Raw genomic sequence first — 13123 nt, forward strand, 5'->3', positions numbered from 1 at the left:
CACCTGTTCCCTGGATGCTGCCTGACCTGCTGCGCTTTTCCAGCAACACATTTTCAGCTCTGATCTCCAGCCTCTGACCTATCACCCTCACCTTGACCTCTTTCCACCTATCACATTTCCAACTCCCCTCCTCCAAGTCCCTCCTCCCTACCTTTTATCTTCTCCTGCTGAACACTCTCTGCTCATTCCTGAAGAAGGGCCTGTGCCCGAAACGTCGAATCTCCTGTTCCCTGGATGCTGCCTGACCTGCTGTGCTGTTCCAGCAATAAAGTTTCAACTTTGATCTCCAGCATCTGCAGACCTCACTTTCTCCTCTTCCTCCTCATCTCAAACCTGTAGCTTATTCTGAGAAAAGGACCACGTTGGCATTTTTAAATACGCTAAAGCGGAAATCATTTGATTTAACTTGCTTAATAGGCTTAACTGTGGACTGGGCTTTCTGTGACTCAATAAATTGGCAGCTCCAGCAAGGTATGGACAGTCTTTGGGAGAAGGAGGGTGCCTGCTCAGCGCCTCTTAGATATAAGACTGACTAGGTCCTGCAGTCTCCTCCATAGTCATGTTCATTGCCTACCTGGAAGCAAAACCTGTCTGTTGGACTGATTTTTGGATAAGGAGGCTGTTGAGGTGAAACTAGGCACACTGGAGCATGGGAAAATATGTTTCCCTCTTGTATATGGATAAGAGGGTGCAATCAAGCTTTAAAACTCCTTTATAATTACAGCAATTCATCAAGACTTCTTTGGCAGCATCTGGTAAATGTGAGTACATGGCCAAGGGTACCTGATGTATGCAAATTAACCTCCACGCATCATCCTGACCAGGAACCATGTCACTAATCCATCACTATTGTTGATCAACATCCTGGAACTCGTTTCCTAACGGCATTCTTAATAGCTCCTAACAGCAGGTGTCCCTGCAACCTGAGGAGTGAAACAATTCAAGAAGGCAGCTTACCACCTTCTTCCCCAGAGCAATTAAGGGTGGCCTAACCAACAATGAACAAATAATTGATAATGGAAAAGATCCTTTTTACAAAGGTGTTTTGGTAATTGTTGAGTATTTTTAAAGATTTCCTGATAGCTATTTCTCTCCATGTTCCATGATAATTCTGTTTTAAGATGGATGGTATGTTTCCCCAGCTATTTTGCTCTTTTCATTTCTGACGGTCTGGTGTTGATTCTTTCTAAGATATAACTTTTATCTGGCTAAGTATATCTTAACCATTCACTTTGAGCATCAGAATGCCTATTGACCACTGAGGTAGGCAAGCAGGAGGCTGGAAGAACACAGCAAGCCAGGCTGTACTATGCTATATCCAATGCAGAATCCACCAGCTAGCCTGGCTTGCTGTGTTATTCTAGCCTCCTACTTCTTTATCTTGGATTCCAGCACATGCAGTTTTTTTTTGTTTCTATTGACCATTAAGGCCTCACAAACCCTACTTCCTGCACATGCATGGATTTATTTAGATATGATTTGTGAGCAAACCATGGTTAATTTTTTTTTTTTCCCTGCCACCAATTCTTCTAACCCACAACAGAGGGGCTCAACTGGCTGCTTCTCCAGCTGAGATTGATTTTGGTACTTAAGAGTTGTGTATTCGATTGTGTCTATATTGTACAAGGTGAAATGATGCATTTATCTATAAAAAAAATTGTCCACTTAGTTCTGTTCTCTGCTTATATCACTGCAAAGAGGGTCCTTTCATGTCTTTTTTTTTAAGAAAATTAAGTACACAAGTCTGAAAAAGATTAAAGAAATAACTTGGCAAAATAGCTTTATATACAGTGCAAACTTTGCTTTTGTTTAAAAAGACTTCAAAAGTTAATGTAGCCCTGGCAATTACACTTACTAAATTGTAAATACAAATCGCTTCCATCTATAGACTAACCGAGAAAAGATCAACACTAGAAACTATTCAGTCGTCAATTAAAGGGTTCCAGGAAGAAGTGGAGCGGACCAGAAGTTTAGAAGCAAAAGCTTTCACTGATAAAGAAGAGTTTCGGTCAGCACTCGAATCTGCTTGTGAAGAGAAAGAGAAACTTATTTGGGTAATGAATGAACAAATTTGTCAAGTTGAGAGCATAAAGAGTGGGCCCCATTTAAATAATGGAGAGTAATAAGATAACTTTGTACACTGTCATAATCTTCAGAAAACTAATCATTTTCTGACCTTGCATTTTTCCATTCCCAACTTCATTTTGTGCACAGGTCACCTTTTGTGACTTTTCTAAGTGAGATGGCAAATTAACTTCTGTTTTTCCATGCAGACCCATGCCCAGTAAGATTGAGTTCTTCTCACCTATCAACTTTAAAATCTCTGTTCATATAGTATTCTTAAAACCAGATTACAAGAAACTGTTTTGGTTCCTTGTAGATTTAGTTTGTAGCCAGATGCCCAAGTTCAGAAGCATGGCACACCATCTTTTTCATAAAGAAGTTTTATTAATTCTCTATTGTTAAATTGCAGGAGGTTGAAACTCTTAGGGAACAAGTGGCCAGCCTGACTGAAGAGAATGGCAAATTAGTTGGACATCAGAACTTGCAACAAAAAATACAGCATTTGGTTAAAGTCAAGAAGGAAAATGTTCGTCTTCTCGAGGTATGATTTTTAAAACCACAGGAAATCTTATCTTTGTTAGATTTTGTCTGGGCAATATTCTTGTTCTGTTGGAAGTCGCACAATGAGCACAATAAATAAGCTGTTTCATATGATTTTTCTTCTCTTTCTCCATTCCAATTCCTATTGGGCAAATTACAATCATGTTTTTTTTTCTCATATACACTTCCCAACTTCTATGAAGACATTGACTGACTAGAGTACATAGAACATAGACGAATACAGCGCAGTACAGGCCCTTTGGCCCTCGATGTTGCGCCGATCCAAGCCCACCTAACCTATACTAACCCACTATCCTCCATATACCTATCCAATGCCCGCCTAAATGCCCATAAAGAGGGAGAGTCCACCACTGCTAACCTTACAGCCTGTTTTATACTGTATTTCAATGTCCTTCCTACCGAAGTGCATCACCTCACACTGCTCTGCATTAATCCTCATCTGCCATAAACCTGAAAACTACACCAATGTGTCACTGTCCTGTTGGAGTTCCACACTGTCCATCACAAACATTATAATTCTTCCAGGTTTAGTATCTGCATATTTTGAAATTGTCCTACAGTCACACACCACACAGAAATACCGATTCACTCACTATTGTGAGGAAGTGCACTATTCACACACTCCCTGAGGACAGACTTAAATACTGACACCCACCAGACAAAGCAAGTGAAATGCTGACAAGGTCACCCTGGAGCAAGAGAAATACCGACAGACATTCCATGTCTGTATTAGTTTTCCTGCTGTAACCTGCCACATCCTTCCTCACTGTCAACAACTCCTCCGACTTTTGTATCATCCGAGGTCAGTGTGGTGCTGGAAAGACACAGCAGGCCAGGCAGCATCTGGGGAACAGGAGAATCGACGTTTCAGGCAAAAGCCCTTCATCAGGAATGAGGCTGAGCTGGGGGGGGGTGTGGAGAGATAAATGGGAGGGGGGTGGGGCTGGGGGGAAGGTAGCTGAGAGTACGATAGATAGATGTAGGTGGGAATAATCGTGATAAGTCAGAGAGGAGGGTGGAGCAGATTGCATCATTTTCCGCCACCTACAAACGGACTCCACCACCAGAGACATATTTCCTTCCCCACCCTTATTCACTTTCTGTAAAAACCATTCCCTCCGCAGCTCCCTTGTCAGGTCAATGCCCCCCACCAACCCACCCTCCCCTCATGGCACCTTCCCCTGCCACTGCAGGAATTGCAAAACCTCCCTCTTCATCTCTGTCCAAAGCCTCAAAGGAGCCTTCCTCATCTATCAGTATTTTACCTGCACTTCCACACATGTCATTTACTGTATCTGCTGCTCCCAATGCAGTCCCCTCTACATTGAGGGGACAGGATGCCTACTTGCAGAGTGCTTCAGAGAACATCTCCGACACACCTCACCAACCAACCCCACTGCTCCGTGGCTGAACACTTCAACTCCTTCCCTCCCCCTCCACCAAAGACCTGCAGGTCCTCCATCATCCCTCCCTCACTACTCAACACCTGGACGAAGAACGCCTCACCTTCCGTCTTGGGACTTTCCAACCACACGGCATGTATATGGATTTCACCTGTTTCCTCATTTCCCCTCCCCCCCCCCCCCCCCCCCCCCCCCCCCCCCCCCCCCCCACTTATCCCAGTTGCAGCCTTCCAACTCAGCACCACCTTCAAGACTGGTCCTACCTGTCTGTCTTCCTTCCCACCTATCTGCTCCACCCTCCTCTCTGACTAATCACCATTACCCCTATCTCCATTGTGCACATTTAGGACGGCACAGTGGCTCAGTGGTTAGCCCTTCTGCGCCTCAGCGCCAGGGACCTGGGTTCAATTCCAGTTTTGGGCGACTTTCTGTGTGGAGTTTGCACATTCTCCTCGTGTCTGTATGGGTTACCTCCGGGTGCTCCATTTTCCAGAGGTTAGGTGAATTGGCCTTGCTAAAATTGCCCATAGTGTTCAGGGAAGTGCATGTATGTTAGGTGCATTAGTTAGGGGTAACTGTAGAATAGTAGGGGAATGGATCTGGGAGGGTCCCTCTTCGGAGGGTCAGTGTGGACTTGTAGGGCCGAATGGCCTGTTTCCACACTGTAGGGATTCTATGATTTCCTTTCCAAAGATTAACTTCTTGATTCGATCATAGATTAATATTTTTGTTCTATCATTTTGTCAGATTCAAATTGCCTTTGAGAAGATGGTGGTGAACTGACACCTTGAACTAATCTAGGCATACCCACGATGCTGCTGGCGAGGGATTCTAGGATTTTGATCCCATGACAGTGAAGGAATGGTGATATATTTCCAAGTTAGGTCGATATGTGGCCTGTAGAGGAACCTGTAGTTTGTGTTCTGCCCGTGTCCCTACCCAGTTTTTCCAGATGATGAGGGGCACAAATTTGAAAAGTGCCACTTGATGAGTTGCTGTGGAATGTGGTATACACTGCTGGCACTGTGAATCAATGAAGAATGTGAATGTTGAAGGTGGAAGGTATTAAGCCCTTTTGAGTTTTGTTGGAGCAGCACTCATCCAGACAAGTGGAGAGTATGCCACAATAGTTCTGATTTGTACTTTGTAAATGGTGGATGTATTTGGGAAAGCAGGACAATCGTTACTTCATTATAACCAGCCCTTGACCTGATCTTGTGCATGACATGTTGTGGCTACACCACTTATTCTCAGTCATGCTTTTTTATATTCCTGTGGATTTAATAATTTAGATTCATTCACAACTACTTTCCTGTTGTACATTCAGATCCACTTTGAGGCAAGTTTAACTGCTCCCATCCTAGGACAATATAAAGCACTCTCCCCACTGTCACTTGCAGCTCAAGATATATATTTCATGGCTTTAGCATATTACATTTTTAATATTTGTTTTATTTTAGGAAGTAAACATGCTGAAATTGGAGAACATGAAACTGAAAGAACTTAAGAAGAATGATCCAGATGAATTTCCTTTGCTTGAGAATTGTGTAAATAATGTGTAAATGTTATTTTTCTATTTTGAGTTCTAGTGGACCATATCAAACTTGATTTTTTAAAAATCTGTCAACAGCAATCTGATTTGAAGTACCATATCATATTGTCCTTATGAAAAGCTGAGTTGAAATTGATTAAGTAATGATTGTTGTGAACTTCATACTTGGGTGTAGTTGCCTCCCAGAGGTTTTTTTTAAACTGTTAACTTCAATTAGTAATTGTTGAAATATCTCTGAAGTCTCAACCTTTAGCTCTGTCTGCATATCCAATGAACAGTTCATTGTAAATTTTGCCACCATTAGATTGTCATGAGCTATTCTTTATTTAGAATTGGTACCAAAACTCACCAAAACTTATTGTAATTTTTACTTTTATGCATCTTTACATGTTAATGGATTTTTCTTTTGATTTGAGAGGAGAGATGTTAAACTTGCATAGTAGATTTCGATCAAATCAAAGTAAAGTCAAAGTCAAACTTGCAGTCCGGACTCGGCAAACAATCAAAATCAAATTTATCAGGGAGTCACTGCAGTAACCTCTGTAACCTTCCATCCTCCTACTTCTGTGATAATTTTCAGATTGTTGCAGTGCTCCAACTTGCAAGTCCTGAATTTTCAGTATAGTTTTACTGACTTCTGACATAAGCAAATACACTGTTTTACTGGGCATGCCTGGTTTTCCCTGTATTTCACTCTATTTCTCCTCCTGAAAATGATAGGTGCAAGTGTATAATTATGAGAGTTAGTAGCTCTCCATAACCCTGGATAGGTGTCTGATATCTGAGCGTGTGGGAAAGTTCTGCCTAAATTTATAGATGGCAGTCTAGGATAGAAAGTCTGTTTCCTTTCCTCTTTCCTCCTATTGCTCAAAATCCAAGAATTTAATGCTAATTAAAGCACCCTGTTTTGAACCTGTTTGGGACCTACTAATTTTCATAAATTAATAAATCAGAATAGTAAGATGCTGAGAATTAATATTCCTGAAGCAGAAAGTATGTATATGTAGTTCAATATTATTGTGTAAAAATGTTAAAACAATGTGAGGTTATTATCGTGCTGTCATTTTGGGAACTGATGACAGACAAAAATGCCTTCTACCTCTTACAGAAACAAACAAGTAATTATGTGAACTAACTGATGCATTGTTCGCCTCCATCAGATAAATTTAAATGAGCAAAAGGTTTAATAGCATATTTCATAACATTTCTCATTCCATGCAATGTGGAGCCAGGAACAGCTATTTTTTTTATGAATCGCTTAAGTCAGATGTACATGCATCTACCCAATTGATTTTGCCCTAAGTTTAGTATTGTGGTTATACTATCTGTGGGAGCAATGCCAAATAGAGCCAAGCACTTCTGATGATGGAGAAGGGAAGCAAGAGTGTGATTCATGTTTGCTGCCTGGTTGGTATTTGTTAGTAGGTGAAACAAAAACAAAGCACATTATTGTTAAGTACTTAGAGGAGTAATAGAGCATTGTATGTTAGCGAATCTTAAGATTTGTGGCTAACTTACATACTTAACATTGTATGTACTTACGGGAAAAGAAAGAGACGCACATTTCAACACATTGCCAATGAAATATGACCAATCTGAATGCAATAAAATTATATTGATTCCTTTTTTTTTAAAAAATGAACTTCTGAAATGAAATTTTCTTGTATTTTTAAAGGAATAATGATGAGTATGGCTGTAATGTGTCTTTGCGTTTGCAAGTCGGATGTCTGCGTTTTGGCCTGGCAAGCAAATTTGGGCAAGAACTGAAATCAACAATAGCTCAGTTATTTTGTTTTAAAATATGTTAAATTGTGCCATTAATGGTGCAAGGCTATTGGAATAATTTGTGACTGATGTAAGATGCTAGATTCTAAACAGTGTTGATGAACATTGAAAGGGATCCAGTTTCTGCAAAGACTTCTAAATGGAATAAAAAAGAAGCAGTCTGAGTGTACTAAGTCTAGCAATTCACCATTTTTATTAATCACACAATGTAAATAAAATGGCAGCTCAAACTGTAAATGAGTTTTATAAGTTATGTACCTTGTCTTTTGTTTGTTGTGTCCAACTGAATGGAGTTTGTATGTAGAATTAATTTTTGCTATTGTAATGGACTAGACCAGACCACTCAAAACATTCTTAATCAGGCAGCCCATAACTTTGCAATTTGTTTCAGTAAGTGTACAGTGATACTTGCCAAGAGTAAGTAGCTGGGTTGATTACCAGGTTTTAAAACAGAGAAAAATTATGGAATGAAACACAAGAACAGAATAAAGTACACCTATAGAACTCAGTCTATCCAAACTAGACTTAATTATGCTGTTCTGAATATGCACAACAGTCCCAACAAACAAACCCCTTAAACACAGTAAAAATGATATTAAAGCTTACAGGTCGAAGTTAGAAGGGCAGAAGGAAAGAGTCTAGCAGCCTGTTTTCACACAGCCCATTGCTGAACTGACTCAAGCTAAACTTCAGTTTCTAGGACTGAACTGTTCAGCTAGAAAGCTGGCCACGCCCCTTGACTTGTAAAGATTACTTCTCAAAACATGAAAGTTTTGGGGCAAAGTCTCATCTGTTTATGTGCAAACAAAAAGGCTTTCATCTCTGTACCAAACCAGTTGTTTCGGAGCCTGGAGTGCTTTATGAACCCTCGGAAAAAAGACTGGGAAAAGGAACAGCTTTATGACAGTGTACTAACTCTAAATGAACATTTCCAGGTTTCACAACTATTTTAAGACTTATTTATTTCACTGATTAAAGATGAGTAAGATTGGATATCTTTACCTTGTTTTGAAAATAATTAACTTTTTAATCAACATGCAAGATATTTATGTTAAATCAACAGTGTTGCAAACTGCTTAAAGCTGTAACTTGCTGTAATATACATGCCTGAAAAGGTGGAGTCAGATCGCACATGAAAGAACATCGGAGGCTGGGATTGAATTTGTGTACAAACGTAGGTTTCCTATAGTTGCGTTTGCCTTTTATTGAAGAGAGCTATTTCTACTTATAGTATCTTTGTCCACTGACAGCCAAAGAACTCAATTCACACTGACATTCCCTCTCCTCAAACACTTGGCAGTTTTGCATGCAATAACCACTGCAATGTAAGGAACTGTAAATGAGTACCTCATTTTGCAGTTGTGTATAGTTACAAGTTACTCAGGTTTTCTTTTGCTGGGAAGTTAAAAATGCAAATGGGCCATTCAGTGCCTCAAGTCTGATCTGTCATTCTATTATGATTGGTGTATCCCTCAGTTCCATTTTGACTGTCTTTGTTCTATATTACTTGGTTTCCTTTTTGTTCAAGTGTTCAAAATCTGATTTGAGAGTTTCAATTGACCCATCACCCAAGGCCTTTTGGGGTAAGAAGATTTGAGATTTCTATTATCCCTTGTGCCACAAAGCTACTTTCTAATTTCATTCCTAAATAGTTTTGATTTTAAGATCATGTGCCCTTTATCTGGTTTCTCCATCAGTAGATTTTATTTCTTCATATGTACCTTTTATCTTTCCTCAACCTTTATCATGTAAATGTGTTGCTGGAAAAGCGCAGCAGGTCAGGCAGCATCCAGGGAACAGGAGAATCAACGTTTCGGGCATAAGCCCTTCTTCAGGAATGAGGAAGGTTTGTCCAGCAGGCTAAGATAAAAGGTAGGGAGGAGGGACTTGGAAGAGGGGTGTCGGAAATGCGATAGGTGCCCTCCCCCAAGTCCCACCTCCCTACCTTTTATCTTAGCCTGCTGGACAAACTTTCCTCATTCCTGAAGAAGGGCTTATGCCCAAAACGTCGATTCTCCTGTTCCCTGGATGGTGCCTGACTTGCTGCGCTTTTCCAGCAACACATTTTCAGCTCTGATCTCCAGCATCTGCAGACCTCACTTTCTCCTTTATCATGTAAAGCCTTGATTAGATCACTCTTAAATATTTAAACTCAAAAAAAGGCAAATCAATTTTTTTAAAAACTGAGTTAAATTTTAAAAGGATTAAATTATATGTAGCATCTCTGAGCTCTTTGGGAGTAATGAACAATCTTCTTATATGGAAGAATTGGAGCACATGCGAAGAAGAGTTTGGGTACAAACTCTGAATTAAATCAGACCTATCAGGAAGAAAATAATGGACTCTTGGTGGTTCTTGGCAAAAAAAGGGAAACTACAGAAGTTTTTCAAGATTATGAAAGAACATAACACATTCTACACAGAGAAAATATTTCCACTTACATGAGAAATTGGAACTGGGGCTGTAAGATGGTCACTAAAATTTAATATGAAATTTAGGAAAACCTTGTTTAACCCAATAGTGAGTCACATTACAACAGGGAGTAGTTGAGGTGAAATAACAAGATTTCTTCAATAGATGTGCAAATAGGTACATGAAAGCAATGGAAGGATATGCTGATGAGCTTAGATGAAGGGCATGGGGAAGAGACTTGAGCTACACAATTGTACAAGACAGAAACAGGCCCTTCGGTCCAAATCATCGATGCCCTCCAGATATCATAAATTAATCTAGTCCCATTTGACCCATATCCCTCAACTCTTCCTATTCCCATCCAAATGTCTTTTAAATGTAATTGTACCAGCTTCCTCCACCACCTCTGGCAGCTCATTCCATATAAGCACTACCCTCTGCATGAAAAGGTTGCCCCTTAGGTTCCTTTAAAGTCTTTCTCTCTCACCTTAAGCCTATGCCCTCTAGTTCTGGACTCTGCTACTCTAGGAAAAAGACCTTGGCTATTCACCCTATCCACGCCCCTCATGATTTTATAAACCTCTATAAGATCACCCCTCAGCCTCCAATGCTCTAGTGAATGTAGCCCCAATCTAATCAGCCTCTCCCTATAGCTCAGACCCTCCAATCCGGGCAACATCCTTGTAAATCGTTTCTGAACCCTTGCAAGTTTCACAACATTTTTCCTATAGCAGGGAGACCAGAATTGAACTCCGTATCCCAAAAGTGGCCTAAGCAAGGTCTTGTACAGCCACAACATGACATCTCAACTCCTATACTCCATATACTGACCAATAAAGACAAGCATTTCAAACACCTTCACTAGCATGTCAACCTGCGACTTCACTTTTGAGGAACTATGAACCTGTACCCCAAGGTCTCTGTTTGGCAACACCTCCAAGGGTTCTATTATTAAGTGTATGTGTCCTCTTGGATTTGCTTTACCAAAATGCAACACCTCACATTTATCTAGATTAAACTATCTGCCACTCATTGGACCATCTGATCAAGGTCCTGTTGTATTCTGAGATAACCTTCACTCTTTTCTACAGCACCAATTTTGGTGTCATCTACAAATTTGCTACCCATATCTTCTATATTCACATCCAAACAACATCAAGGACAAAAAGCAGTGGACCCAGCACTGATTCCTTGTGGCACATTGCCAGTCACAGGCCTCTAGTCCAAAAAAGCAACCCTCTACAACCACCTTGTGTCTCCTCCTTTCAACCCAATTTTGCATCTGAATGGCCAGCTCTCCCTGGATTCCATGTGATCTAACCCAGCTTACCATGCAGAACCTTGTTGAATACCTCATTGAAATCCATATAGACTATGAAGAGAGATGGAAGGCTTCTGCTCTTCTGTCCAGCTCCTTGGATGTTGCCTGACCTCTTGTGCTTTTCCAGCGTCACACTTTTTGACTCCATTATCAACAATTGTTCACTGCTTTCATCAATCTTTAACACTTCTTACTTGAGTGGGGTGTAAACACTAAGGTGGACCCTGTTGAGTTGAATGTTTCTGTGCTGTAAATATCTTATACCCATTGAAGTATATTTTAAAACTCAAGAGAGCTTTTCTTATTAAGTTCATTCTGAATCCAGGAAGGTCTTGTGTTGATTGATTTTTGACAGTTTTCTAACTGCTGGTACAATTCAGGAAATTAGACCATTGGTGGTTCCCTTTTAACCTATTTTTCAGAGATATTATAACATCTTTGGAGCAAGTGAACTTGAACCTGGGCTGTCTGGTTCAGGGGTAGGGACACTACCATTGCTAGTTCCAGCTCTGGGTTAGTAATAATCAGCACTTTTCCTAAGGCACATGAGGGTGCTCCATGCACACTTTATTTAATGAAGCTGTTTGTACATTTAATGCTATTCCTCTGGGACAAGTGGGACTTGAGCCCAGATCTTCTAGAGGTGCCAAAAGATCCTCAATCAATGTCAACTTAAAACTGGGTGCAGTGAACCTGTTAATTAATGCTGAGCAAGTTTTTTTTATTAACTGCTATTTAAAATTTGTTGCAGTCTCAGGTATACAGTGATGTACAGAAGTACTTTTATTGATCTCAAATTGAAGCGAAGCAATGGCTGGTGAACTATTCGATGTTGCATTATTTACAGTGGGAATCTTAAATTATTGGCAGGGGTGAAATATTAGATGACTTACTGGTGACAGTGAAGTAAGCTAATAGTTATTGGATCATAAACAGAGGGTGTGGTATTCTGTTGATGGGGTCAAATATTACTAATTGGATCATGGACGAGGTATGAGTTTTTAGTTACTGAATTATTGACGTGGGTGAAGTATTAGTTATTAGACCATGGATGTTGGCTGAACTGTTAGTTATTGGATTATGGAGAGAGGCTGGGTACCTTGCATATGAATATGTATTATTGATAGGGTTTAGATTAGTTTATGAATTATGGAAAGTGGGTGAGTTTATATCATAGAATGTTTCTGTCATGGAATCCATACAGTGCAGAAAGAGGCCATTCAGCCCAAGTCTATACCAATCTCAGAAGAATATCCCATCCAGATCCAGATTCCCATCCCCCCCATCCCTATAACCTCACGAACCCCACAGATAACCCAACAATCCTGTACACCCCGAGACACTACAGGGCAATTTATTATGGCCAATCCACCTCACTTTCACATCTTTGGCTTGGAAGGAAACCACAGGTGTGAGTTATCAGTTCTTTTGTTATGGACAGAGAGTTAAGAATTGTTGGCAGGGATCAAGTATGAGTTATTCGATCATGAATAGTATTGCTGATAATATTATTGGGTGCACTAATTATTGGATAATGAATGGTGGAAAGAGGTTATTGGCATAGGGTGAAGTATTATTGATAGAGGTCAAGTATGAATAGAGTATGTTATTATCAGAGCTGGGTATTATCTAATAGATTAGTGACAAGGTAAACTATTAAATATATTGTTATTAACAGTGATCCGCCATTGGCGGCCCGCGTGACTACAGGAAGTGACGTTGGGGCCGGCGGTTGTAGAGACGGTTGGAATTTAAATTTTGAATCTGAGGCGATGCCCGCGGTCTCCGCTGGCGGCTCGGGGCCGGTTAGTGGCCCTGCTTCGGCGATGGCCCTGGCGGCCGGTTTATTCGGGGCTCTGGCTTCCACCGCAGCCAAGTTCTCGCTCGGAGCCGACAGTGTCCTGGAGCTAGTAAACCGGGGGATGGGCGAGTGGGTGAGTAACTGACAGGGCGGGGGCAATGGGGATAGGAAGGGTCTGTGTGGAAAGGTAGGGACAATGGGGGTTAGTTGGGGACAATGGGGAG

At 40.7% G+C, this 13123-nt stretch overlaps 2 protein-coding genes across 4 annotated transcripts in view; both read left to right on the forward strand.

Moving 5' to 3' along the window:
- Positions 1–7860, forward strand: part of kif15 (kinesin family member 15) — a 72865-nt gene extending 65005 nt beyond the window's left edge. The window contains exons 33-36 of one of the 2 annotated variants that reach the window (XM_043719564.1): positions 1889–2054; positions 2474–2605; positions 5489–5575; positions 7256–7860. In XM_043719564.1, the coding sequence (XP_043575499.1) occupies positions 1889–2054; positions 2474–2605; positions 5489–5575; positions 7256–7261 (391 nt within the window). In that variant the 3' untranslated portion in view covers positions 7262–7860. Of the gene's footprint in view, positions 1–1888; positions 2055–2473; positions 2606–5488 lie in introns of both variants that reach the window. The other variant, XM_043719563.1, reaches the window with a different exon arrangement.
- A 4923-nt stretch (positions 7861–12783) lies between these two features.
- tmem42a (transmembrane protein 42a) overlaps positions 12784–13123 on the forward strand; it is a 14339-nt gene continuing 13999 nt past the window's right edge. Inside the window, exon 1 of one of the 2 annotated variants that reach the window (XM_043719568.1) lies at positions 12784–13032. In XM_043719568.1, the coding sequence (XP_043575503.1) occupies positions 12871–13032 (162 nt within the window). In that variant the 5' untranslated portion in view covers positions 12784–12870. The remainder of the gene's footprint in view (positions 13033–13123) is intronic. The other variant, XM_043719566.1, reaches the window with a different exon arrangement.

This window comes from Chiloscyllium plagiosum, chromosome 29 (genome assembly GCF_004010195.1).
Source record: "Chiloscyllium plagiosum isolate BGI_BamShark_2017 chromosome 29, ASM401019v2, whole genome shotgun sequence".
Lineage (NCBI taxonomy): Eukaryota > Metazoa > Chordata > Chondrichthyes > Orectolobiformes > Hemiscylliidae > Chiloscyllium > Chiloscyllium plagiosum.